At 42.1% G+C, this 27,991-nt stretch overlaps 1 protein-coding gene across 1 annotated transcript; it reads right to left on the minus strand.

The window, feature by feature from the left end:
• Positions 1-285: 285 nt before the first annotated feature.
• Positions 286-27,937, minus strand: dync1h1 (dynein, cytoplasmic 1, heavy chain 1). The gene is made up of 78 exons (XM_079261952.1): positions 27,620-27,937; positions 26,426-26,513; positions 26,127-26,300; positions 25,761-26,016; positions 25,441-25,627; positions 24,442-24,713; positions 24,078-24,305; positions 23,281-23,934; positions 22,779-23,201; positions 22,462-22,641; positions 22,209-22,358; positions 21,956-22,102; positions 21,623-21,763; positions 21,297-21,473; positions 21,015-21,125; positions 20,767-20,886; positions 20,436-20,675; positions 20,079-20,234; positions 19,813-19,926; positions 19,612-19,722; positions 19,314-19,523; positions 19,054-19,200; positions 18,794-18,960; positions 18,440-18,613; positions 17,936-18,290; positions 17,628-17,822; positions 17,158-17,440; positions 16,933-17,033; positions 16,621-16,780; positions 16,074-16,314; positions 15,801-15,984; positions 15,492-15,704; positions 15,086-15,324; positions 14,826-14,982; positions 14,500-14,724; positions 14,163-14,393; positions 13,900-14,040; positions 13,554-13,787; positions 13,119-13,325; positions 12,891-13,012; positions 12,601-12,766; positions 12,324-12,487; positions 12,092-12,221; positions 11,865-11,998; positions 11,627-11,741; positions 11,382-11,543; positions 10,886-11,100; positions 10,605-10,809; positions 10,351-10,524; positions 10,093-10,212; positions 9,846-9,966; positions 9,436-9,631; positions 8,620-8,737; positions 8,307-8,522; positions 8,003-8,215; positions 7,649-7,776; positions 7,398-7,551; positions 7,116-7,262; positions 6,867-7,017; positions 6,520-6,773; positions 6,219-6,353; positions 6,034-6,128; positions 5,765-5,939; positions 5,606-5,681; positions 5,330-5,490; positions 5,128-5,239; positions 4,938-4,998; positions 4,731-4,854; positions 4,494-4,607; positions 4,233-4,403; positions 3,825-4,042; positions 3,619-3,722; positions 2,380-2,588; positions 1,957-2,110; positions 1,705-1,847; positions 1,423-1,591; positions 954-1,078; positions 286-823 (listed from the first exon to the last, which is right to left on the minus strand). Exons 1-78 carry the CDS (start codon positions 27,867-27,869, stop codon positions 695-697), a joined length of 13,923 nt encoding a protein of 4,640 aa, XP_079118078.1. The 5' UTR covers positions 27,870-27,937; the 3' UTR covers positions 286-694.
• Positions 27,938-27,991: the final 54 nt, after the last annotated feature.

Raw genomic sequence — 27,991 nt, forward strand, 5'->3', positions numbered from 1 at the left:
AAAGACTTAAAAAATGCCCAGGTGGTCTAAAGCTGTTGCAATCCATGCTTTGTTTCTGCCTTTTAAAGGTTTCTGTCAGGGGGAACTTGAAGCTTGTACATGTTCTTTTAGGTTTATTACACAGATGTCAAACCTTTTTATGCAATTGTTTTTCTTACAACCTATAAAACAGGACTATTCAGCTCTGTCCCCTGAGGGTCGCAGCCCTACAGGTTTTCAATGTATCTTTGCTTGAACACATCTGACCCAAATTAAATGGATCCAACAGCCAATGAAGTTCTGCACAATGACTCATTTATTGGTGTCAGGTGTGTTGTTGCAGAGATATGTAAAACTTGTAGACTTCTGCTATAGAATTTATAGCAGTACATGGCATCTATTGGCAAAGATGTCAGTGACTGTGCTTACATTTACTAGAACAAAGTTTTCTTTAAGCTGACTTTATTCAATCTAAAACATCCTTCAGTTAAAACATTTCATTTTCAACTTTACTTTTCCAAAAGTACGCCTTTTCAATTACCATCCAACAACATTCTCGTAACCTTCTCAGATACTTCCCAAAAACACTACGGCTAAACAAATCTTGCCAAGCTAAATACTGGAATGCAACTGACTACAACTACTTCTAATCAATATAAGTGATTAAGTATGGTATGATTATTAAAAGACTTTGTAGTCTACAGGAATGACTCATTTATTCTGTGCACAGAACTGCAACTCCACGCTCATAGAAGCTATGAGGATCTTCCTTGGTAGCGATGTCGAAATCAACAGTGAAAATGAGATCGGATCTGGTGAAGTTCAGGTACACTGGAAGAGTCACCTGCAATGGGAAAGAAAACCAAAGCTGGATTTTATTACCTCATTTGACTTTTATTTTATGTCTGAATACTTTCTAAAAGAATCAAGTTGATTTTTATGATGTAATGTTTATGTCTGTATGTTGACCGTACCATGTGTCTTTTCTCTGCATTGCTTTGCTTGATCCAGCGAAGCTGAGTAAGAGGCAGCTCAGTGGAGATGGAGGTGGACAGAGACAGCTTGTTGTTGGCACAAGTAGCTCCTTGCAGTTTGAGTCCTGAAAGAAGACATCCAAATGTTTGGAAATGACCTTAAAATTCATCCCCACCCTAAGATAAAAATATCTTAAATAGCATGGCAAACACATTTTCAGTAAGAAAGTGAAGCAGGTAGGAGTGATGGGTAACCGTGTCAAACAAGTGGGAGTGAATCAAGAAAACCGCTTGAGTCGGTAAGAATTTAAAGTGCAGAACGGTTTGACTGAGCACATGTATATCTGAGATATATGTTTACAAGTGAAGAGCATCCTATTTCTTATTTTATCACAATCATACTGTTAGGGGGGAAAAAAAGTATAATTTATTTCCTTAACTACAGCAGATGGGATGTGTTCTGTCAGACCTTTGATGCCAAAGCTGCAGGCATCCAGTGCGGCACCCTGGGCGGTTGTGACATTGACCTCCAGGCACAGCTCTTCCAGTGACCAGCTATTGGCTTGAGCCACATACTGGCGAGTGGCGGTGATATAAGCCTCTGGCACAAACAGGCTTCCCAAACACACATGGATGTTCTGCAAGATTATGAAGGAAACAAGAAATGAGAGGAAAAATACTAGAACTGCACCTCAGTTTTATCATGCTGTTTAAGAGTCAAAGCTTGTGTGATTCTGTATACAAAGAGTACCTTCAGTTCCTTTGCTCCCCCGCTGGCAGCTGCCTGGGAGATCTGCTGCAGCTGTTTGATTCGCTCACTGAAGTCGGCCACCCACTGGATCACAGTCATGGCTGTTGGAACTGTGTATCGGCACCAGCTGCGAGGGAGGATTCCTGCAGAAAGAGACAAGTGCGCTCCATAAATATTCAAAGTCTAATAATCGATTCTTTGTGTTAAAACTTAAAAAAAAAAACCTATCCAATTTATGAAAGATTTAAAAACCTTTAACAAGATCACTGATGAGTGTGCGCAGGTAGTTGGTCTGCTTCTTCTTGCCCTCACACACTTGAACCACATCAGACAGATCCTGACGGACCTCCTGAAGCATCTTCCCGCCCATCTTCACTTCACGCTCAAAGAAGCGGAACAACGGGTCCTGGTGTTTGTGTGTTTAAACAATTACAAACAGGTTAAAGCAAAAAAAAAAAAAAAAATGCACACAAACTATGAGAAGATCTGACAGTGCCAAAGTACTTTAAGCACTGTCTAACATTAATATAAATAAATAAATGTAGAGAATGTAAAGATCACCTGTCTGTGGAACAACTCCAAAGAGTCAAAGTAAGGAAATTATAAATTCACCTTTTACATAGTTTCCTTTCCAGCCACCTTTCCCATTATACTTTTCTTTTTGTCATTCATTACCTTGATGTTCTCCACTGTGCGTTTGAGCGGAATAACTGTTTGTGGCATGAGCTGCAGCCAGTTGCAGGCGGTGGTGTGAAGGGTCCTCATCCACGCTGGCTGGGTATCTGATGTGGACGAAGTGCGCTCCTTCTTCTCTGTCTCATAGGCAAGGTCATCCTCATCCTCCAACATCTGCATTTTCAGCATCTTACCCATCATGTCAGTGCCTGCGCAGCCCAGCAGAGGAAGCGAGGGAGTGAGTGAGAGGGGAGGGAGGTGGAGGGAGGATGGAAGACAAGGCCATGATGGGAAGTGGGAGGAAGAAGAAATTAATTGTGGAATTTAACAGCTTACCTCAAGGGTGTGTTAAAAATGTTTTTGTTAACAAAATAAGAGGATTCATGCCAGGCCAGGGAGACAAAGGATAAGACAAACACTCAAAGCTTCAGGCAATATTTCAATCAAATGTAACATTCAATATCATTGCCAAGTGGATGAATGAACCAATTTCTCAGCTGGATAAATCTGAAAAAAAAAAAAATACTGCAAGCAATTTAAGGAGGTGGGTTTTGAGGGAGAAACTAAGAGGAAATAAGGATTTTGGAAAGAAAGACTAAGTGCGGTCTCAGGTGGATGCTTCAGTGGCTGGGGCTGGGACTGGTGGGGAGGGGGGGAGGGGGGGGTCAATCTGACATAACTTAAAGGAAAATGAAGGCAGGAGGGATATAGAGGTGGGTGCCACTTAAACACAACCTGAAGCTTGGAGGGAAACTATCTTAGGAAAGCAACATGAGGGCTGTGAAATACAGCTGCTGGAGGGTGAGGAGACCCACACCCATCTTTTGGGAAGATCACCTTTTTAAATACAATGGCGAACACCACAGCAGAGCTACACTGTATTCTATGTCATACATCACTACAACTATGCCTACTCATCAAACCACTGAAATCCAACTGGTAGTGAGAGGAAGATAAGTAATGGGAGAGGGGGGGATTAGCAGAGGAGGAACATGTTTGTTGTTATACATATTATTCTGCCCAAAAAAAAACCCCACAAATAATGTAAGATTTGATTTCTCATGAGATGGAAGCAACCTGTGAAATTTCGTTAGGACATTACAACAGAAAGAGAAAGTTAGTTAATGATTTATCAAGTGAAATATTAGAACCAATTAAAATGATTGCAGTTACAAACACATCAAAAGTTGCAGACCAAAAACTGCAACAAAATAATGAGCAGGACCAGAAAAGGCATACCCTGAGTTGTGAGCAAGACCTTCTCTGCATTGCTAGGCAAACCCAGCCAAGATGGAGTCTGAGTGTCAGGAAGCATCTCTACCCAGTGCATGAACTCCTCACGTCTGTAACAAATCCAAAAGATGTTTTTGTGCTTTAAGTTATTACAAAAGATTCTTTTATCATCTAGCAATTAATTAAGGCTGGAATTAAAAATCAGCACAGACCTAATGCCATCGGGCATCTTGATGTCCTTGTGTCCATCAACCTTGACAGCAAGTTTGAACTCGCTGTCAAAGCTTCCCTTGGTGAAGATGCGCTCCAGGAAGGTGATGAGCAGTCGCTGATCAAACTCATTGTCAACACGTCCACCATAGATGGACTGAGCCATCAGGGTCTTCAGAGCTGCCCAGGGAATCTTGTCAGGTGCAATGTTCTGCCGGCCCTATTTACATGGAAAAGTTAAATATAACGGAGCTGTAACACAGAAACATCAAATTCCTGCTGCAATACATTTAGAAAAATTCAAACTAGCAGATGAATAAAATTATAGCAATATTATTAGCAACAAGGTACTCATTTGTTGCCACAGGACACATTTAGTCATTTCTAAGATTTTTGCACAAATCTACAACCTTCGCAGTGTCGTCCAACCAGGTGTCAATTGTGTCACAAGCAGAGCGGAGGTCAGACTCTCCAAATTCATACTTCTTGGACCAGCCAAGCGGCGCATAACGAAGACGCTCCTGGATGACTGCATGGAACCAGGCTAGCAAGAAGTAGAGGCGTGCACGTTCATTTGGAGCCTGCAGACACATGGGAAAAAATTAAATGGCAACTGTGGAGAGAGAATTAATAGTTAATCTCGAAAGCTTTGAGGAGCTTGTTTGTGTCACCTTGCACATGCGAGCCACGGGAATGCTGCTGAAGGTCCTGAGCATGTTGGCCTTGACACCTGGAGGAGGCTCAAACACAAAGATGCGACCAGCACGAAGTAGATTCACTGGCACCTACCGGAAAAACATAGCGCTTTAAAAAAATGGGAGCTTCTGGGTTAGAGTTGATCCATTCCCATTTAGTCAAAGTTCCTTTTAGGTTATTTTTGGATGGAAGTGACATGACAGAAACTGTACCTTGGGGTTGATTTCCATTGTGAGGAAAAGTCTGAAGCTTGCATGAGGCTGCATAGAGTGAAGCTTTTTCTCCAGTTGCATCAGCCAACCAGGGGCCAAGTGGACGTTCTCCAGCATCACCCACCTACATGTAAAAGAATACTATAAATACCAGCACTCAAAAACAAAATGTACATAAACAGAAATACACAGAACAGCACTGGTCACCTGCCAGACTTGACAGCAGTGTTGATGTCTCTGTCAGCCTTATTAAAACCTTCAGCTGAACCTGTGGACAGAGGAAGAATTCAAACATTTAAAATATCCTCAATAATGTTTCATTTAGATTATGAGAACAAAACATTTTGTTTTGGCAACTGGTGGGTCAAACGATAAACACACTTGTGTTTTTTCTTACCAATAGAAATGGAGGTGATTTGTTTGTTCTGCTCAGCAGCCAGATCTCTGACCAGTCCGCTGGCATCATAACCTGGTACAGAACACATCAACACCGGCGTGCTGGGCTTCACCTACAAACACAATCAGGGATTTCAGCAAAATATTCAAAAAACAATGACTGAAGTCTCTGGAAAGAACATTGGTGAAGAAATTTTAAATACCTCACTGTCCACAATATTAGCCAGGTCAAGAGGCTGCTCAATGATGTTCATGAATGTCTCTCCAAGCACCTTTGAGACAAAAATGTGGGACATTGCCAGCAGGCGGTCGGGACGGAAAGCCTGGATCAGCAACAGCTGGTGCACTGCCTGGCCAATGGTAGCTGAACACAAAATGATACACACAAGTCATGCATAGAAATACTGCATCTGACACAAACATCGTTTCTGCTCAACATTTGTGCATTATTTTCCAACATAATGACATCATTTACTTACTTGACTGTTTCTCCTCTGACCACAGATAAGGAACAGCCAGATCTGGAGTGTTGCTTTCAATCCACATGAAGAATTGCTGAGGTAACAAAACAAGGCCAAATGTAATTCCTAAAAGTTTCTATGCTGGATAGAAGCTAGACTATATTTGTCCTCACTCACCTCATCAGCCTCAACTTTGGCAACTACATCTTTGAACGCTGGGAGGCGGCTGAGTCGGACCATGGCCTCGCACTGATCAGTGGTCAAACCCCTGACTTTGGGCAGTGGAGTTCCTGTCAGTACTATCTCTTTACCACGCAGGAAATGCTGGAACTCAGTGTCATACGACGGCTCACTGGAGAACCAGAACAGATTAATGATTATGAATATATGCCAAGTGTTTTTATGCAATACTGTTGCCAACACACCACTTACTAGCAACATCTTACCTGGTCAAGCCCTTCAGGCTGATCTTAGCCAGCAGCATGGCAAAGGTAATGTGGTCCTGGTGCAGCATACCTCTGGCCACTCTGTTGAACGCCACCTGATTCCACACAAGGCAGATTAAGTATCTATTACATACATTATGTAAAAGGAGAACTTGTGCTGCATTTTGAAAAACTGTGGTTCAAACCTGGAAAAGGTCCTTGGTGATGCAAGCAAGTCTCTGTGAATGATCACTAATGTTCTTGAGGTTGGGATTCTCATACAGCACTGTGTGGTACGTGTCCAGGAAGAAGTGAAGAGAGTACTGGTAGAGGAAGTGCATCTGAAAGAGGAGCCAAAATAGGTTTATCTCTTAGGGCATGATTTTCAAAAGGTTTAACCATTATCCCAATGTGGATTTGTATATCCTGTTAACTGTTTGGGGGAGGGGGGGGGGGGGGGGGGGGGGGGGGGGGGGGGGTTGGTGAATGAGTGAAATGTGTCCAGACCTGGTTAAGAGCCTCCATGGTGAAGTAGATGCTGCTGCAGGCAGAGGACAGCGACAGGTATTGCTGTGACACAGCCTCCACCTCAGCCATGACAATATCTGTCTCCTCCACCTTCCTGGTCACCTCAGCTGCCTCCTTCTTCAAGTTTTCCAGTGTGGTGATGATGGTGTCATCATCAAGGATGCGACCCTTGACCTCATTGAGGGCCTGTAACAGGGATTTTTCCAACTGACGAAGACGCAGCTGGAATTCACCTGGAAGAGAAGAGAGGAATGTTACTGAATGTTTACCATTTCACCTTTTCCACTATCCCGTGCTTCATCATTGGCACAGTCTCTTTATTTTACCCTGCAGTTTAAGGAGATCTGAGCGTTTCTCATCCACATCAGGTCTCTCAGCTTTCAGGACCTCATTAAGACACTGGCTCTGAAGGCTGCTGCGTGTCACAGTGAAGTTGACGAATGTAACACGAGAGCACAAGTCTGGTGGGAACTCAACCTGGACAGAGCAGACACCACACATTGAAGATCAAACCTTTTGTCCAATCTATTGAATACCTAATTTCACATAGATATACACACAAAAAAAAATCTCACCGTTGGATCTCGTGTAGAAAGGAAGATTACAAATGAAGGTGACAGATCAATGTCCTGATCGCCGAGGGTGATGAGGACACGTCCGCCAGTCCTGCGCACTTCTCTGTTTAGCACTGGGTTTAAGATGGGGTCGTAGCTTTCTACATCCTTCAGAAGAATAAAATCGTCATCAACAAATGATTACTTAATGGATAGCAGCTTTTTTGATCAAATTGATCTTTAAAAGCACAGAGCTTTCTTGAATGTACAGAAATGTTGACAGTATGATTAAACTGCTCTAACCTGGACCAGCAGAGGGTTTCCAAAACGCAAGGCACTTTCCAGGTTCTTCCTGAAGGCATCATCCAAGAAGCTGGTTCTGGTGATCTTGCGGTCTTTGTATTCATTCATTATGAACTCTGTGGCTTGGCCTGATGGATCAATTATCAGTGGGTACCTAAAACAGCAACAATGGAACAAGATTTAAAACCAGGTGCTTCATAAATTTTGTATTTTATCTCAGATTTTGCTACCTGAGGATAGAAGACACAAACCTGTTGAACCGTTTAAGCATGATGGCATTTTCAGTACAGAGGTCATCAGCTGGGAGAGAGTTGGCTTGCCAACGCAACCTCTCATCTGCATTGGATAGGTACTCAGTTCTTGCAATATCTGTACGGAACTGGGGGTCAAATTAGATTAGAAAGAGGTTATAATTTAACATGTTGAATTAGATTTAAAAAGTAAAAGAAAACTATTTTTCTCTAAATATCCTACATCCTAAGATTATTTTATAGAATTGTTACATTTGTTGGAAAAGTCAATATCACATACTTTAATGTAGTATGAGTGAGGATCAGATTTGTGTGCCAATCAAAAACAAGTACTTGAACTAGAGCTTCAAATACCTGAATGTTGGCTTGCTGCAGGTGATGAGACCAAGTAGTGAACAAGTTCTGTCTCATCTGCTGTTCAAAGTAGCCAGCGTAGCTAATGAATGCTGCAGACAGCAGACAGTCTCCTGCAATGGTAGACATCTGGTTCTTGAACGTCTCACTGGTCTTCTCCCAGCGCTCTCTTTCAGCTGACAGACTCTTCAGCAGTGCTGTACTGCGATTTACCTGCAAGTAGAAAACAAGGTGAATGAGATCAATGATTCAAAAACTACTCCAGAAATGGTGGAAATTAGTCCAAGGTTTTACAACCACTTACCTTTGCCTCCACTGCAGCCAGATCAGCCTTGATGGCCTGGGCCTCTGAGATGAGGACAGCATACTCCTCCTTGTAGCGAGCAATACTTGCTTCAAGGTCCCGGATCATCTGCTCCACCTCTTCTGCCTTCGTCTTATTGTCTGTGGCATCATCTTCAAGCTTCTGCAGCTCATTACGCAGAGGCTCCACACGCTTCAGCATGTCAGCATAATTAAGCTAGAAGTGATAAACCAGGGGATATGTATTACAGAACAATTCTGTTTTCGTGCCATTATCATTGTATTTTTCAGATTATTTAAGCTTCCTTCCATACCTGAGCAATCGCCCATTTCACCATAGGCCCACAAGCCAAGGATGCCCTGTTGACTTGGTCATAGTTGTAGCCGGGGTTGGAAAGATAGTTCTTCTTCATCTTCTCACGGATAGAGTCACTAGATAAAAAACAGTTAGTCCAAGAAGTTACAATATAGTAGAACTTTATACAGTCAAATATTTCCATTATGAAAAAGTAATTAATCATAGGAAATTATACAGGAAATTTAGTGGGATATTAGAACAGTTCATTTTTATTTTATTCTTGATTGAAGAGGTTTTTCTTTTTTTATTCCCACGCCTTTAAAACAACAAATAAACAAAACAGCCTATAGTCATCAGCTAGTATTGAATGAAATCCCCAATGATTGCATTTAATTCCAGAAAATTTAAAAATCAACTTCTAATCACGTGCTGATTCGATATGATTTGTGCTTCCATTAGGTAAGAACAAAACTGCCATTCTGACACTAGTACCTCATTTCGTCAGAGGAAAAGTTGACTATGCTGCTGATGAAATTATCTCTGATAATAACTTGTCTGATTTTTTTCCAGTCACTGGTCTCCTCGCCCAGTAAAAGGCAGATAGACTCCAAGGCCAGTTTGACTGCAGCTGGGGGATTGGTCATAGCCCGAACTTCTACTAGGTGCTGCCGCTTAATAGAACTCACAGCTAGTTAAGGAGGAGGAATGTGTTTGAAATAAAGAAGGAGGAGGGTTCAGAGTGAGACAAGGAGCGTAAGAGAAAGAAAAAGAACAGAGAGGGAGAAAGAGCTCTTTAGTAAACAACTACAAAACAGGTTCTCAGCTATTTCACCTGATCTCTTCAGCAGAGAAGTTAACAATGGTGGGGATGAAGTTCTCTCTCATGATGATGGAACGGATCTGCTTCCAGTCAGTTGTGCTCTCGCCCAGGAGCAAACAAATGGACTCCAGGGCCAGCTTCACCGCTGCAGGCGGATTGGCCATGGACCGCACCTCCACAAGGTGCTGCTTCTTTATAGACTTAACAGCTATCAACATCATGTGAACAAGGATGAGGGTCATGACACGGGAAGGGGCAATGGTGATGGGTGGATGTAAACAGAAATCAAGTTATGAGCTGGGAGCACTGTTCGTCCAAATTAAAGCTGTGAAAACGTATTTCAAGACTTGTGTGTTTCTTCTACAACAAACAGATTTACCCTCACTAGCAAGACAATTGCAAATATATAAGAACCACTGTACCATTCTGAGCCTCAATAACAGCTGGCTCCACCTGGTCCAGGTCCTGTTTGACTCTCAGCTGTTTGTCTTTGATCACTTCCTGCTGTCTGTACACTGCTTCCTGGATTTCCTGGCTCATCACCTACAATCAACGTGGTAATAACACAGACACTGTTTACAATGCAGCAAAAGACCTAATTCTATGTGTGTGTGTTTTTTTAAAGTCTTGCAAGTAATTTTTTCCTTTAATTCTATGAATTTTGTGCACCTTTTTCTTCTCAGCTTCCTGTTGATCTTTGACCATCTTCTTCAGCTTGTCATTGGCAGCAGCGTTCTTTGCCTCCAACTCCTGACTCTTTATTCTCAGATCACGACGAAGTTCTTCCACCTTGATGAGGAAGTATAAACGAAATCATGGAACTGATAAAGTGCAACAACCGACAAATAACCCTTTGAGACCCAGCCCAGTTGGATATTGTTTATTTTATCTACTTAATGTCATTCAAGATACAGAAGGTTAGTTTACCTGATCAACAGTCTCCTTGATTTTGCGAAGCCCAACATTGAGGTGCATCTGCTGCTCCTCCAACTCACTGCGTTTCTCATTGAACAGGTTGGCATACTGGTTGATAAAGTCAAGGTAGTGGCGAGGAGTGATGGCCATAGTGTGACCACCACGCTTGGCCAGCCGGTTGTTAGCCTAAAAAATGTGATTACAAGTATTACTTAAAAGTGAAACAATTCAATTACATAATTACGCCTGTAAAACTTCATCCCTACCTGGTGAAGAGTCTGATGTACGAAGACACAGCCATTGACAATGGCCTCACGGTGAGATGGTGGCTGAGGCAGTTTGTCGTAGACAACTGGCATATAGTCTGGCACCTTGTAGTTTGGCTTTTCAAGATCCATTTTGCTTGTGAATTCTTTGCCCACCTGATAAAGAGCCTCTGTGGACCAGTCTCCAAACCAGTTCAACACACACCTAACAGGGGAGGAACATTTTTTTTTAAAACACATACCCTTTTCAATTTAAAAAAAGTCACAGTGAACCTGTGTACCTGTTAAAGAGGGCAGGAGATGTGGCGGCCCTGTCCTTCAAGCCCTCTGATGATGGGTTCATAGTGAAAACCACATGGAGGTTTCTGATAACCTGGCTGGTGAACCACTTGTACAGCTCCTCGTGAGTATCGAGCATCAAGCCCTCTTTCTGGGCTCCTTCCTTGCACTGAGTCATCAGAGTGGCGTACTCATCTCCCTCAAACAAGCCAGGTACCTACAAAAAGTAAAGCAACATGAGAATAAGTCCAAGAGAATTATATATGCAAAATGGTCATTTTCTTCCAGTACTTCAAACATAACAATTTACACTTTATCAAATCCATTTGGTAAATTAGTGTCAACATTTTACCTATTTCTATAATTACTAGAGAGCAGTCATATTTCAGTGCACAGGGGGTATTTGGGGTGTTAAATGCTTTGCTGAGGGGTCCACAGTGCTTATAGCTGGTTAAAAAAAAAAAAAAAAAAAAAAAGAGACTGATTTCTTCAAGTTACCTCTCCGTTGGCCAGCAGTGTGTTCATTCTCTCAAGGAACCCAGAATCAAGCACGTTGGATTCATCCATGATGAAGGCAATCTTCTCATTCTTGCAACCTGAACGACGCAGCACAGTACGCAGATCTTCATCAAAGTCTTCTCCAGTGTATTTCCTGTGTACCTGAAGAGCAGACACACACATCAATGTACAAACATGCAGCGGAATTTGTGACTCCAAATTTTCCTGACACTTATCGTACCAACCTTGATCTGGTAGACACTTAGTCCATTCATCCAAGCTACAAAGCGAGAAAGTGTGGTCTTTCCTGCTCCACTTACACCAATCAATAGAAGATGGCCCTGAGGCTGGCGGAAGATTCTGAAAAATGAGACAGACTTTTCTCATTTTCTCGTAAGAAAAAAAAAAAAAAAAAAAAAAAAATCAGATACAACATTTTAAGAAATGAGCACTGAAAGAAGCAGCTCAGAAAACATTACTTACCGGTCAATTCTCAGCACATGATCCAACACTTCGTTGAAGAGCACCAGAGGGACGTCAAGCTCCTCCTCATAGAAGACCTTCAGACGGGCCTTCACATAGTCCCTCAGTTCCTCCTGTTCCACTGGGATGTAGTCCTGCAAATACAAAACCAGTACACTCAATAAAAAGGAAATTAAGCTTCTATTCATATAGATAAGAGAAAAGAAACATGAATAAAAAAAAATCACCTTTGAGAGCCAGTTGCTGTAAAGGATGGGCCTGTTGAGAGCCTTTTCTTTATCAATATTAGGGAAGTGTTTGAGAGCAACCACGTCAATGTTTTCATCTGTCCACCTTCTCTCTTCATCACCCACAAGCCTAAGAAACCAGACAGAGACATCAGACTTGATCACAGTTAACAAAAAGAAACCCACTACAGGCCGACACATTACACTTGTTCTTAAAGAAATTTTCACCCACCTGTCCTGGAAGAGACGGAGAGCCTCATGCGCCCAGATACGGATGAGACCCTCTACTGGCAGAGTTTCCAGTGGTCGCAAAGCCTCAAAGATGCCCCTGACCCAACGTGTCATCTCTCTCGGAGAGTAGATGTAGTGAGGCTGCGTGTCCTGAGTGAACCGCTCCTGAGGTTGGCAGATATATTGAAATTAGAAGTGAATACAAAATCAGTCGTAAATCTGAAAAACCAGGCAGTGATGAAACATTTATGCGTCATAGAGAATCAAGTCTTCTTTACCTGAGACATGGTGTAGAACTCAACCATTGCAGCAGTCAGAGGTTCAGCGTAGGTTCGCAGTGAGGGAATGAGGCGCAGCATGGCACGGTTAAAGGTTCCATAAATCTGGGTAAGAGAAGCAGGGCCTGGATAGTCCACATACACCACAGGAACATGACGGAGGAACCTATGAGGGTGAAACAACATGGCCACTGTTAAGTCTTGTAAAATCAATCTCATTTTATAGAATTTAACTTGTTTTTCATTTTAATAATGTAACTTAAATTAAGTGTAAATTTTCTGTACTGTACCTGTGTGTGAGAGGCTTCCTGCCGGGGTCAGTGGGAGGATTACAGGCCCCAACAAACTGAATTCTTTCCAGTTTCACCCACGTCTGGTCTGAGGTGCGATAGAAACCTCCATGTTCAACCATCTACCAAAAGATGAAACATGATACTGGTGTGAAGCTGTTACATATTACTAGTCAAATATCTACACAATGCAAGGAATAGGAGTATGTGTTAAACAGCATATCACACCTGTCTGAGGAAAGAGATGACTCTCTGTGTGCCATACTTGTCCATGTCTGGCAGATTGATCTCATCACAGAACAAAACAAGCCACTTGCCCAACTGAACTGGGGCGAGGACCACACCATTAGGGGTGCGGCGGTACTCGCAATAGTGGTCAAAGGTTTTCAGCAGCAGCTCTGGAGTGGTGGCACTGGAGAAGTTCAGACCAACAACCTGGTGGATAGAGAAATTTAAAATGAAGAAATGACAAAAAAAACCAACTGAAACTTATTTTTAAAGACCAATTTTGTCCAAAGAAATTGGACATTTTAAATCTCATAATTTATATAGTAAACTTTTAATTTTAATTATACAAAGGTTATAGAAGAAGTTTCCAGTTTAGGTTCAATGGAGTACCTAGGTGGTTTTACTGTTAAAAATATTTTTCTTCTAGTCTCTCACCTCCATATCAGGCAAAGCTCTGAGGGCACTGAACAGGGTCATAGTCTTTCCAGAACCAGGAGGTCCACACAGCACTAGCGGCTTGTGCTCAGCCAGCCATGTGTAAAGCAAAGCCTCATGGCGAACTGTGTCCAGGGTAGGCACCACAACATCTGGGGATGCCACCTTGTGGGTCTCTACTTCAATCTGGGGCACCTTGCCCTGCCAGGACTGCCACTCACCAGAGATACACACCTTGATACAAAAACAGCAAAACAATTGTTCTTTTGAAACTGGAAGACTATATTGGTTTTCTTTTATTTACTCCAGGTACATATCAATGTATCTCTTATTAAATAAACTGTACCTCATAGTCAATGATGGGAACATTGGGAGCTGTGGGGAGGGGCACAGTGGTGATGCGTCGGATGTATTCCCCAAGCTCTGCTCTCATCTTCAAACGACCATCGCCAGAGAAGGACCAGAGGACAGCGTAGATCAAATACCTCTGCAAAGAAATAAACACATTTAATGTATTCAAGAACATACGTTTATTTTTATTGGATTCTATTTGAGACATTTATCAAAATGTGCTTCTACCAACTACATGGAGAATAAACAGAACATTACCTGCATGTATCTTTCTAATTGGTCAATCGGCATGGGGAAGTCAGGATGGTTGTTGTTGTACTGAGCCACGTTACGGCAGGCCTGGTGCAGCATTGAGAACAATGAGCCCATACAGCGCAGACGAGTGAAGTCCATGATGTGCTCCATCTTAGAAGCATGCTCTAAGGCCTTGATCACAAGACCTGTGGAGGTGAAGTACGGCTGGAGAATTCCTGCAGCATCTCGCTGGATCTAGTTCAGAGCACACAGCAGAACATCAGTAAAGAGGAAATGTTTAACCAGTCTTGTTTTTTTTTTTGTTTTTTTTTTTTTGGTGAACTTTCTGCATTTAAATTACCTGCAGCATTGGTGAAGCAGCCTCGTCCTCATCCTCCGTGCCTTTCCTCTTGCGTTGAGCTTCATCCTCTCCCTCATCCAATGGGATGCTACGAATGCGAGCCAGGAAGTTGTTGAAGATCATGTCGGTGCTGAGAACATCCTCACTGAACCAGACCATGCCGCAGCGAGACACAGTGGCAAGAGTGGCATACTTCAGATCCTGTACTTCAAACATCACACGCACCTGGAAAGACAAAGTAAACATAAATAAAAAAGATGCTGCTAACAGTTGAGCCTCTGAAAGACCAAAAGATAATGAACACGTTAGAAATCCTGTGTTCTTACATTTGGTGGTAAGCTGAGACGCTCTCCATTTGGCAGTGTAAGAAGTTTGTTGTCATCCAACACAGAGTTGAGATTTTCAACCCACTCTGGGTCAACGTCACCATCAAAGATGATCCACTGACGCTTTTGAAGTTCACCTCGAACATTGTCAATAATCCTGTAATTATGAGAAAAGTAGTTTTAAAAAATTTGTTTAAGAATTCTCAGCCTTACAAAAACACCTTTGTAATTAAAAATCACCATCATTAAGCTGAACTCACTTTCTGAGGATGTGTGTAAACAAGCCATCTGTCCATTCACGAGTGTTGGGGTCCAGGGTTCCATACAAATGGTCTTTGCTGATAGCCTTGGGGTCAATAATATGGGCCACACCTTCTACACCCTCCAGCCTCTCCAGGGCTTTCAGCAGCACTCTCCATGCCATGGTTTTGCCACTACCTGAAGGACCCACCATCATTAGGCCATGGTTGATCTGTGTGATCTGGTACAATTGGAGCACCTAGAAGAATTGAATCAACAGAAAGTTAAACTCATTATTCATCATGTGTGTTTCTTGATCTGGTCATCATGTTGTAGTAAAATCATTTCTCCACCGGCAGAAACAGATTTCTAACACTTAAAGTGCAAACGAATTACATGGAGGCATCTAAACTGCTACTTTCGTACCTTCTCGACCCACATGCTGCCAACATCATCACCATCTCCGTATGTGAGGTACATCTCAGAGCAGACTTTCTTCAGCTCCTCCCTCAGAGCAGTCATCTCTCCACGGTGGTACTGAACTCCAGGGAAGACGTCTGACAGCAGGCTGAACAGCAGAGGGATGTCCTCAGCCACCAGCTTGGGAACCATGGTCTCACACACACTCTGGATCAGGATCTAATGCATATGGAAAAGCAAAAATGCTGCCAAATGTTCCATACAAAAAAAAACATTGTGCAAAAGGACTCAGATCAATGAAGCTTGTTTCAATACCTCTTGTTCAGGAAGGTTCTCAGCAATTTCATTCTCATCAACATCCTCTCCACGCTCATGCTTCTCCCTTTTGATTTTCTGGATGCGCTCACGTTTGACATTGCCAGCACTGATCAGGACACTCTTGAGAGCTCGGAGACCAAAGTCATAATGACTCTGGGATGAGAGCTGCTCATCACACAGTCTGCAAAAAGGGCAAAAGATTAAACCAGAGGAAAAAAAAAAAAACATTTCTAAATTTTATTTTGAGTTTGTTCTAAACATGATACGTACTTGAAAAAAGGCACAATTTTCTTGGCAAGGATCTCAGCTGTTCGGAAACCTTGAGAGTAGAGCATAACCTGTGCAATAAGCTGACGGTCGGGCTTTGTCATGGCCAGGCTGCGGAAGAGCTTCTTCAGATTGTCAGGCAGGTTTGAACGACCAGCATAGCCAGGGTTCATGGTGATGAAGATGGCCATGTCTGGGCTCACCTTCACCTGCTTGTTTAAGAGCTCTGTAGTGACAGGCACACCTGGAAAAACAGCACATGCTACAGTAGAGCAATAAAAAGGGCCTAAATTGAGAGCTTAAGCTGAATTTTATTCATGAATAGTACATTGTAAAACAAATTAGTCACATAATTGCAGAGAGTAAGTGACTGTCAATACATTTAAATTGTTTTTGGTTGTGGTTCCCATAACATGGTGTGTTTCCCCACAAGTAATGTGATGCTGGAGATGAATTCCTGGATCTTGCTGAAGGCATTTAAACCCAGTGAATGTTTTGTGTCAAAGATCCTCAATGTGGATATTCTCATCATTTTGTCACTTATACGTACTTCTGTCTCTGTTGGGGTTGCTGTGCTCCCTCAGGGCCACCTGGATGTACTGGACCTGCTGCGACACGGCAGACAGCATTCTCTCCTCCAAACGATTGAACTCGTCGAAGCAGCCCCAGGCTCCTACCTGGCACAGACCGACGAAGATACGACCCATGGCCTAAAGAACAAGAGTAACAAAATAAAAAAATAAATGATCACTGTGTTAAATGCTCACAGACAAGCAATTTTAACTGTTAAAGCCTATCTATATTATTCATGGTTTGGTCACAAAAACAGCTGAAGAACTAAGAATAAACATTTTTATAGTACCTGGAAGTCGAACGTTTCATCACAATTGAAGACTAAGACAAAACGGCCAAGCTGGTGACCAAGGGCTTTCACTGACTCAGTCTTTCCTGTGCCAGCAGGTCCTAGAGGGTAAACAAATTCAGTTAATTGAGAGTTCAATATACAACTATTTTCTCCTTTAAAGAAAAATCCTCACTTTTTATTAGAAAAGAAAAAAAAAAAAACAGCATTATTCAACTTTCATACCAAATGGTGATCCTCCAAGACGAGCCTCCAGAGCCTGGGTCATGGTAAGGTAGCAACGATCTGTCAGTGGGGTCTGAACAAGCTTGTCCTGAACGCCCAAGTACTCAAAGCCATAGTTGAACTTCGCATTGGCCATCTGAATGGACAGCTGCTGCAGAACATCCGTCTGCTTGGGGTCAAAGTAGAAGCGCATCTGGCTGAGCCACTCAAAGGATTTGGGGTTGTCGATCTTGTTCTTGATCAGAGTCCTGGTCACATCACGCTGGTGCACCAGCTCGGTGATCTAAGAATAATAATAATAATGCATTTTATTTATATGCAACTTTTCAGGAGCTCAAACATGCTTTACATGATAAAAGACAAGGTAAAAACTGGGCAAAAACACAGAATGGATTACAAGATGGATTTCAGGTAATTCATCAAAGCACTAAAAAAATCACATTTCTTTTGGGGGGGGGGGGGGGACTAACCAGATGTTCCAGTTTCCTCCTGCGGAGTGGAGGCTGCTCCATCAGCACGGTGTCCGCCAGCACATTGAGAGTGGCCTCCACATTTGACAGCACTCCTTGCATGGGTGACATGTCCCCACCACCAGAGATGGTTGTCAAGGCAGACTCAATGTTCTCAGACCAGGCAATTTGAGTGGAGAGAACCACCAGTTGGGCCTGTGGAGCAAGGACAAAGTGAATTTAGCCCACCATGCAAATTTGCATGTCAGTAAAAGTCATTCGACAGCAATATTTGCTGAGCGTGTGTAAACAGATCTCTTGATGCCAACCTGGTAACGATCGATCCAAGTTATGTACTGGTTCAAGTCGATGGCTGTGCCTGTGTTGAAGCCTGTAACCTCGGTGACAGACTCCGCAAGAAGCTTGGCCAGTGTTACTCTCATCTCTTTCTCCACCAGAGTGAGCCACTCGTTGATCTTTGGGTGTTCTGTGATGGAGACTGGAGTCTTGTAAAGAACCTCTTCACCCTCACGCGAGGAGATACCAAGCACCTCAGTGTTGTCTTCATTGAGCAAGATGCTGGAGACACCAGCAAACATCTTTTTGAAGTGCTTCTGGAGTTTCGCAACATTCTTGCTGTTGCCAATAATCTCAAGCAGATCCTCGTCTCCCACAAAGTAGAACCTGTAAAAAAAACAAAGCACAACTTAAATATTAATCTCACTTTCATTCAAAATGTCTACAATAATAGTCAATATTTAAATTTGATGAAAAAAAGTCTATTAAAAGATACATTCCCTTAGACTTTCTCTGACTTAGGATCTTCTACATACCTGGGGAATGAAGATCTCTCCCTCTCCAAGTATTCCCCAAGGGCTTTCTGAATTTTTCCCAACAGGTCAGCCAAACGCTCCAGCGACCTCTGCACTCCCTGTATGTTCAGCACGTCCATCACTAAAGGAGATTTCGTCACCTTCTTCATCAGTGCCAAGAACTCTGTGCTGATACTGTGCAAAAAAGACAGAAAACATTATGGCTGTTTTGAATAAGAAGAAGTAGAAAAAGATGCATCGATAAATTATTAAATGTGAAAATGAGTTTGTTATACTTAAATATCAAAACAACAAAAACACAAACTGTGACATTTACAAATCCGATTTCACATTGCTATAATAGCGTAACTTTACCTCTGAAATCTCTGGGTTTCGACGGGCAGCAGATGTTTTATGTCAGCACTGCCGGTGAAGATACCTTCCAGATACACCCAGCGACGTTGGACATCAATCCAAACATCAAACAGAGCCATGATACGATTCAGCTTGTCTTCCCAGCTCAGAGCATCTTCCTCAAACACCTTGGATGAAAATAAAAATAACATTAAAGATGCAGTTATGATTTAAAATTATGAAACATTGACTAAATGAACTGAAAATGGAAGTCTGGTTACTTTGTAGTAAGGAGACAACTTCATCGCAGACACACTGTTTATGTGTTCTTTGACTTTGTTGAAAAGATCATCCCAGCCTCTGATCAGACGACACTTGTTCTGGTAGTTCACCAAGTCAAGCTCATACGAGTTCCACACTTCACGGATCTGAAAATAAAATGAAAAAAAGTTTGATTGTTCATTAAAAATCACAGCTAATTAAAATTGTACACAGACAAAACTAAGTTACCTCCTCGCTCCAATGAACCATCTTTCCTCACCTGTTTAAGGAATTCCTCCAAAGCCATCTCACCCTGGGCTACCAGGAGAACATCCTTCACCACCATCTCATTCTTCTGCAGATCTACATCCCAGATCTGTCCCAGGGTCAGTTCTGACAGGACCCAGTTCACATGCAAACGCTTCATCAACTGCTTCCAGTGGCGGTCCTTCAGAGCCTCTGATTTAAGCTCAATCACCAACATGTTGACCTAGAGCGACAAATGTTAGATCATTTTAACAACGTTTTTTTCTTTGAACCAAAACTTACATTTTGTGTGAAAATAAGAGTTCTCTGACCTTCAAGTATCCTTTAAGCAGCCTCTGGACATACTCGTAGGAGGCATACTGTCTGAGTCTTGCTTGGAAATTCTTAAGCTGGTTCAGAAGAGCATCCAAACTCTGGCGCAGCTAAATATTCAAAATACAGACATGGTTATAGTTTAAACAGGATTTGACCACAACACATTGTAAATCAGTGGAGCTGACTGCTTACTGTACCTTGCGAGGCTGCACAGAAACCCATGGTTGTTCTTTCATTTGGTCAATCTGCTCCCAGACCTTTGACAGCTCAGACCAAACCTCTTTCAGGTCATGGAGCTCCTCCAGCGCCACCTGTAGAACACCAAAAGTAGAAAAGAGTCTTGAGTCAATCTTCTCCTCAGAAGTCACCCCTTTAGTAATATGTGGACTTTTTACATTGCAAATAATTGTTCAAACAAGTGATATCCAATTTTTTTTTTTTTTTAAAGTTATTCAGACATTACCTGTACTCTCTCTTCACTGCCACTAAGCAGACCAGTGTCAGTGAGCTCCAGGGCCTCTTTGGCTCGGGCACACTTCTCCCTTTCAACCTTAAGACGGCCAAAGTTGCCTTCATAGATTGTCAGAGACTGAAGGGCCTCTTCAGGACGCAGGTTACCCTAATGGAACAAATTTGTGAGTTAGTAATACACAAGCAGATTTTTTAAAAATAAATGTAAGATACAGTAGCATAATTATGACAGGTTAAATGGCTTTTCTCTTATAGGTATGGAGTCACATGTACTTAACACCATAAATCACATAGAAGATTAATTGTATTACATTATTTTAAAATGTATTATAATGAGAGGTTCTCTTACTGCAACTGGTTTAGTCTTCTCCCAGTCACTGAGTAAGTCAGTAGTGCGGTTCTCCACAGCTTTGTCCTCTTGGACAATCTTCATCTGAAGGTTGGCTACTTGCTGCTGGATAGCAGTGTCTTTGCGCTTCATTATGTCACTGAATGCACCCCATTCACCTTCAATGTTGTCAATGTAGAGCCAAGATGGAGGGAACTGGAATCTTTGCTTCTCCAACAAACGCTGTCCATTACGGAACAACTATGGGTAAAATGGTGGGAGAGTTTTACAGATGCAATTTATGTTCGGACAAAGCACAAAGAGTAAAGGGTGGATAAATACGAGCACTTACTTCCACATTTTTCTCAAACTGTTTGATTTTGCGTTTCAGGGTTTGGACATATGTTATGAAGTTGACAGCATCCGAGGTGCTAGCCGTGTCCACAGAATGTTGTTCAAGATCTTGCCGGGACTGGTAAGAACAATAAATTTGGAAAAAAAATAGATAAACTAGTTTCAAAACTCACTGCAATATCAGTTTTTCCAAATAAAAATAACTAGGTAGAAAGAATTAAAAAGATTTGTCGAATCATGCATTACCTTAGAGATCTGGGAATGGAAATCCTGCATGTTTTGGCCGAGCATCTGACCAAACTTGCTGAGGACTTCTTTGTGCCAGGAGTCATATTTCAAGTTCACCTTAGACTGAACCTGTTGGTAGAGTCAATATTGATATAAATCATAAAGCTTACTGACCCATAAAATGTTTTAAATTATACAAATGATGCTTCATCAGAAAGAAACCTGAACAAATAAAAAGAATATTACTTTTTAATATAAGGTTAAAAAAATAAAACTGCTGAAGCTGAGAGTCATCACTACCTTGCCATAGTCTATGACCACAGGTCCAAACTCTTTGCGAGTCTCAGCATTGTCAAAAGTTCCACGTGCTTTACGGATCTGGACCAGCAGGGCTTGCCACTTGGTGAGGTCTTCACCAAGACGATTGTAGATGTTTTCAGCTTGCATGTCCCACAGGCACTGGTACTGCAGCCACACCTGAACAAAGGGGAGACAAAGAGTGTCAATGATCAGAGGTTAATGGTCACAAATCAAAACAAAATTAACAGTCAGTATTTAGCTTGCTCAATCAGCAACAGATAATAACACTGCATATTTTTTTATTTTTAAAACATGATGGAGCTTACCTTTACATACTGTTCAACCTCAGTGACGATGTCCTCCACTGCGTTGTAGGATTCCTCCAATGCTGCAGGACCATCCGGCATCCTGGTCAGGGCATTGCGATAGAACTTTTCTTCTTCTGAAAGCTCGTAATGGACACCCACCTGATGAGGAAGGACAGACTGGTTTAAATAAAAAGCAGCTGACACTCAGACATCAGAGTTAAAAATGTTCATGGCAACACTACGGTAACTACTGACTAATTTCAAGCGTTTGGATTGGCATGTATTCCAAACAGGCTTGTGCCACAAACTACAGATCCTCATTATAAACAATATCTGTTTTAAGATCCCAACCTGGTATCTTTGGCTCTGGATTCTGGGCAGAGAAAGGATGACAGTCTTCCACGCAAACATCTCCTGGTAGAGTTTGTAGCGGCAGTCTTCAATTGGTGGGTTCAAGTAGATCACCTGGTTTGTAATCCTTAGTTCATGGACAATGTTCTGGAATTAGAAGATAAAGTAGTCAGCCATGTCTGAATGTCCAAGGAATCACCAGAGTTTGTAATGTTGATAAACATGACAAAGGTTACTTGTAATTAGCAGTTACCTTGATCTTAGGCTCCCCTCCTGGTTTATGGCTGACCTGTGGAGCCTCTGTGTCCATGTCCACATCAGCTTTGTCTTCCACCTGCCCACGAAGCACCTGGGTCCAGGCCTTAAGACCAGCCTGAAGACGTACTCCCAGGATGCGCTCAATCTAAGAGTATGATCAACAAAAGCTTTCAATAAAATCCAAAAATGAAGCTCCAGAATAAACCAAAGGTTTAAATATGCAGATAGTTTTTTTTTTACTTGTCTACCTCAATGTCAAGCTTGTTGACCCAAATGGGCAAGTTGGAATAGGAATGCAGATTAAGGTCATCCACAGCTTTCTGGACACGGTTCAGGATGTCAGAGAAGGTCTTGTGGTCAAACATGCAAGTCTCCAGGGAACGGACCTCGAGATCTATCTTCTCCTCAATTAGCAAGAGGTCATCGACCTTGAAACAACATCAACAGAACAAAAAAAAACATCTTGAGCATGATTAAACAAACACAAGCTCTAAATTATTCTCTTTACATCTGAATTTTTGCTGCATGCACTTAAGTAGAGATGTGCGAGTTACGTCATTCTAACCTTCTCTTGGAAGTTGAAGACTGTCTCAGCCAGCCTTTGCACATAAGGATCAAGCTTGTAGGATTCCCAAACCAGAGTAATACCCTCAGTGACGAGAGCCTGAACCTCTTTCTTGAGCCCGGCAACCAGCAGGGAAATGGAGGATCTCTCCTCCACTTTCTCACAAGTACGCTCATAGGTGCGCACACTCTCGATCAAGGAGATGGCAAATGGGTACAGCTGATTAGCTTGGTGGGCTTTGTTGACAATGGCCAAAGGTACACGGAAGCTCAGCCACTTCAGATTGCGGACTTCTTTAGATAAAGTTATGATCTCTGGAAGGAAGTTGACTTTCAGCTTCAGCATGTTTCCTGTCCTTCCACGCGCACGAGTGCTCTCAATGGTGAAGATCCGACCAGACACTCCAAGGTTGCGCTGTTGGACCTGATTTATCAGACATAAAAAGTGAATAGTGACTTAATAAACAGACAGAAAGAAAAAAAGACAAAGAAAGGTTCTATACCTTGCGAGCCCAGTCATCGAATATCTCTTGAGTATTGAGTTTAGCCCTGAAGCTATCTCCGTCCTGCTTCAACTTCAGTCCTTCCACATGGTTCTCCCAGCCTTTTCCCAAAACATCCTCAACTCTCTTCATGTAAGCAGTGAGCTGACGGTCAATCTGCTTGGCCCAGATGATGGAGCCAGACACAGGTGGAAGGTCCCGAACATGGCTCATCTTACAGGCCTGACTCTGAGGGTACTGCACTTTGAACTTGTCATGCAGTGACTCAATGTCATCTTTCACACGCTGGATAAGCTGCGTCTGGTACTCTCGGATGGCACCGCGAATGTGGGGACGAACAAAGAGCGCATTGAAGCGGGAGAAGATGCGGAACATCTCATTGGCATTCTTGGCAGTTCCCAGCTGATCACGCAGGCGGGCAGTGATGCGGGTCTCAACTCGGTCGATGCGTTCATCATAACGCTTCATGGCAGCTTCCCAGGCTTCCATTCCTTCCTTAGACACATCCAGGCCATCGACCTCCTTTACGTTCTCGTATGCCAGGTTCACTTCTTCAATTGCATTGGCATCGGCAGCGTCAAAGAGAACTCCAGCTACCTTCATATCTTCAGGTTCAACTGTTTCTCCTGGGGCATGTTGTGGCACTGCAGATACCTGAGGACAAATTCAATTTGGTGAGTAAATTTCTCACCTATGTTGTATTAAAATCAAATAAACTCTCTCAATGAACTCTCAGAAGAAGAATGTTGAAAAAAAGACAAAAGGAGCATAAAATGACAGATGCTGATGAAAATTACCTGAGGCCTAAGCACACGAACAATCACAGCCCTAAGCTGCTCATGCTGCCTTCTAAATCGCCTCATGTGATCCAACCGGGACTGAAGCTTCCGGTGTGCTGGGCTCAGACGCCACACCATCTTCAGGTTCTCTTCCCGCTTCCTCTTGACAATGTCTCTCAGAAGCACCTGCAGCTTCTCATATTCATCTTCCCATGTCTGGAACACCTCGAAACAAGCTACCATCACCTGCGCACACACACACAAAAAAAATAAATCAATGAAATTTTGTTAAAAAAAAAAAAAAAATTTTAAAAAAAAAAGTCAATTTTGATTAAGAAATGTGCAGTTGGGAGCATGCAGTAATAGATGCAATGACACCAACCTTTTCAAATTCCTCATAGGCAACGTGCATAAGCTTTCTGGTGCCCAACACTTTGAGGAGCTGGGAGCTTAGGTCCCTAGAGATGGCCTCCACTAAACGCAGTGCTCTTTGGATGGGATACTTTGTATTTCTTATCTTTTTCATGTGAGTGAATATGGCTACCAGAGCTTGGCGGATTTTATCGAGCTCCGATGCAGAAAGCAGGTCATTAAGAGGAAAGTCCTTCATCAAAGGATTGTAGTCATTAACCGTTTCCACTGCTTGTTTCAGACCTGTGAGGAGGAGCACGCAAAAGTCAGCATTTCATTTTACTTCACAAATAATCAAGTGACTAAAACTTCATTGAAGGTCCTCTTTACACTAGAACGCTGAGACAGTAAAATGGAAAAGTTTTAAGTTCTGGGCTCTTGTTTACATAGTTACAGACTTTTGGGGTGGATAAAACAGCAAAGTTCTGACAACAAGCTCCAGAGAGAAATTTTCAAGAATGCAAGACGATCCCTGTCTGGGTAAAGTGGAATTAGAACCTTTGGATGATTGTGACATCTTTCACATCATCTTACACACTGAGATCCTGCTTAACCCACAAAAAGCACAAAAACAATGGCAGACTTCTGTGTCATGTTTGTGCCACTACATTTTTTAATTCACTTGGTCTGGTGATGCAAAACCTGTTAGAACATTTATACCGTCAGCAAAGATGCATAAATTACATGCACCCGATAATTAGCGGTTTGCACGAAACACTTCTGTCATGTTGTGTTTATGAGGATGCGGGACACACCTGCATGTGTCATTAAAGTTTTATCGCCCACTAGAGGCCTGACATGTGTAATACATCGGTTCTGGTCCTATCTGTGTTTTCCCCTGTCATCCCCCTGTAATTGTTTTTTTTTTTGTTTGTTTGTTTTTTTTGTAAATAATATGCAAGGGAAAACATTTTGTGTGGGAACATTGTGGTGTAAACTGGTCTTAAGTTAATACTGTTCTGTCACTCACCAGTGTCTGTGTCAAAGCTGACAGTAGCATGGAAACGTTTGCCATGTTTGAGGATATCCAGTGTGAGGAGAACCTCTGGGCTCTCTCTCTTCTCTTGGATCCGGTTGAGAGCTCTCTCTAAATTCAACCAGAAACTGATTTCCTGCAAGGCCGTGCCTGAAGCCGGGTCACGATCAAGCTTTGTCACCTACAAAAGGGAAAAAGTGACAGAAACCACAAATCCAAACATCTTCAATTAATTAGATTTATTTTTCAATAACTGATTAATTGTATCAGGTCCATGTCAATTTTATTTAAAAAAATGTAAAATAACTTTTTACCTTTTGGATCTCCCTGATCCAGCGGTTAACTCCAGATTGCAGCTGGTTAAGGAAGCTTGGGTCTTCCACTTTGTCACCAAAGTCAGTGACCTTTGGCTTCTCACCACGCTCATAGCATTGCTTGGCAATGTTTGAGATGATTGCATGAATGGGCAGGCTGATCTCAGGTATCTCAATGTTCTGCTGCAGGTGGAGGAGACCCATCTCCAGCTCAGCAATCTTCTTCTCAACAGAGGGTGCCATCTTATCTCCATCTCTATGAAGTGATGATTGAAAATATTGTGAAGCAGTAGAAATTTTCTTCCACCCATTAGATCCACTAATAATGCTAATGATAAATAGAAACCATAATTATAACAATATTACCTGTCTGCCTTGCCAGATTCACGGATGTAGGATTTGAAAAAAGGAGCAACCGCATTGCTGATGAAAGAGTGAAGAGTTTCGTAGGGAGAATCCTCGCTCAGGGTTAACACCCGAACTTGAGTTGATATGGGCTTGTCTGCATCGATTACACCTGTCCTCTTGATCAAAGCCAAGCTGCAAGGAGACATTTTTTTTCTTTTTTACAATTTACTGAACTTAACCATAAAGGTTTTGTTGTCCAGTTTCTGACATAATTTTGTAAACTATAATCTCATCAATGTATAAGTGTAATCGTTTACCTGTTAGACTTGATCCCATAGTGTATGTCAATGCTAACATTGTAGGTGATACACTCCTTCTCCTCCTCTCCTTCATCTCCAACATCCTCTGTGAAGAACAAATTAAATCAAAGTCCCAAGTGAGGTAATAGGTCAAGAGAGGACTGAATTTATAAAAAAAATTATAGATTTAAATCTAACATAAGTAAAGGGAGAGGACCTTGTTAATGTGATCGTATGACAGTAGAAATATTAATGCTGTATTGGATCCCGTATTTGTATAAGACCCCAAACACTTAAAACAATGTCATATGCTGTGTGCAACAACAGTTTAAGCATGACTGCTGATTGCAAGATTACTATTTTATTAAATGATGATTATTAAACATTGGCTGACTTAATTTGTGTTCAGAGACTAAGTTGCAGCAAAAATCAAGCCTGCTTCCATGCATGTCCCAACCTCCTTTACTAATGTGGCATGCCAGAAAAAGACAATCGTGTGCAGATACTGCATTCTGCATTGCAGCAGTGTATTTGTTGAAAACCACAGCCAAGCAGGGTAAACGACATTCTGTAGGTTGGAATCCAACACTCACAGCCTCAGACTGTCTGGCTGGTCATGCTAGAGTCAAAGGATTGCAATTCAGAACTCATGTGAATGGAAAGCAGATCACAAGCTGTGGTATTAATTTGCCTTAAGGAATGAAAATAATGAGTTCATTGGCACAAGCTCGTTCACATGATGAACCCCAAGAGGTTAGACACAGTGAACACAATGTTATATCAAAAGATGAATTCTATTTTAAGTGCAATTACTGATTTGTTTGTAATGGAAGTTTTTTTTTAATGCAGCAGTTACCAACACACTTTTATTGTATCGAGATCATTTACTCAAATATATGTACACATTTACACTAAATTATGAAGCCACTACTGAAGACTTTAGCAGCATGCCATAAAACAATAACCAGTTTCAGATAATGCATTAAGAGAACCATACTCTTCTCTGCCACACCCAGTTTTGCAATTATTTTAAAATCTGACTATTTAATAAGTTGATATAGAAAGTTCAGGTATTGTCATCTACTAGATATAAAACTGTCTACGTATGAATATTTTGTGTGTAAATCTAAAATGCCCATAAGCAACGAGACGTTGCGTTCATATAGACGAAGGGAGAGCATACAGTTTTAATTGACTAATTTCTGAATGTACCTTTCAGAGCACTTCTCTCGACCAGGATGGTGTGAATCTGGGGATCGGCCAAGAATTTCTTCATCTGTTCAACTGCGCTCTTCTCTTCCAGGGCGGTTTCCAGCGACACCGGGGCCTCGCCGCCATCTTCCAACAGCAGCGGCACCAGTTTCCTAATGTGCTTCTGCAACACGGAGGTATCAGCAACCGTTTGGACGGCAGAGACCTCCATGGTGCCGGAGTTTTCCTCCGTCCCCCCGCCGTCAGACATTTTTCAAGAAGTTACCAGAGAACAGATGTTTTGAGGTGGACAAAGAAACAACGCTCGCGCACAGCAATAGGCCACACCGGCTGACTGCCGCTGTCAAATCACCGCAGTCGTGACAGTCGTAT

This window comes from Telmatherina bonti (assembly GCF_933228915.1).
Source record: "Telmatherina bonti genome assembly, chromosome: 22".
Classification (NCBI taxonomy): domain Eukaryota; kingdom Metazoa; phylum Chordata; class Actinopteri; order Atheriniformes; family Telmatherinidae; genus Telmatherina; species Telmatherina bonti.

Coding starts and splice junctions, on each gene's coding strand:
- dync1h1 (XM_079261952.1), bottom strand. CDS start 27,869: ATGTCTGACGGCGGGGGGACGGAGGAAAACTCCGGCACCATGGAGGTC. Junction 26,514..27,619: donor CGAGAGAAGTGCTCTGAAAG/GTACATTCAGAA, acceptor TGTTCTTCACAG/AGGATGTTGGAGATGAAGGA. Junction 5,491..5,605: donor GTCAGAGGAGAAACAGTCAA/GTAAGTAAATGA, acceptor TTTTGTGTTCAG/CTACCATTGGCCAGGCAGTG.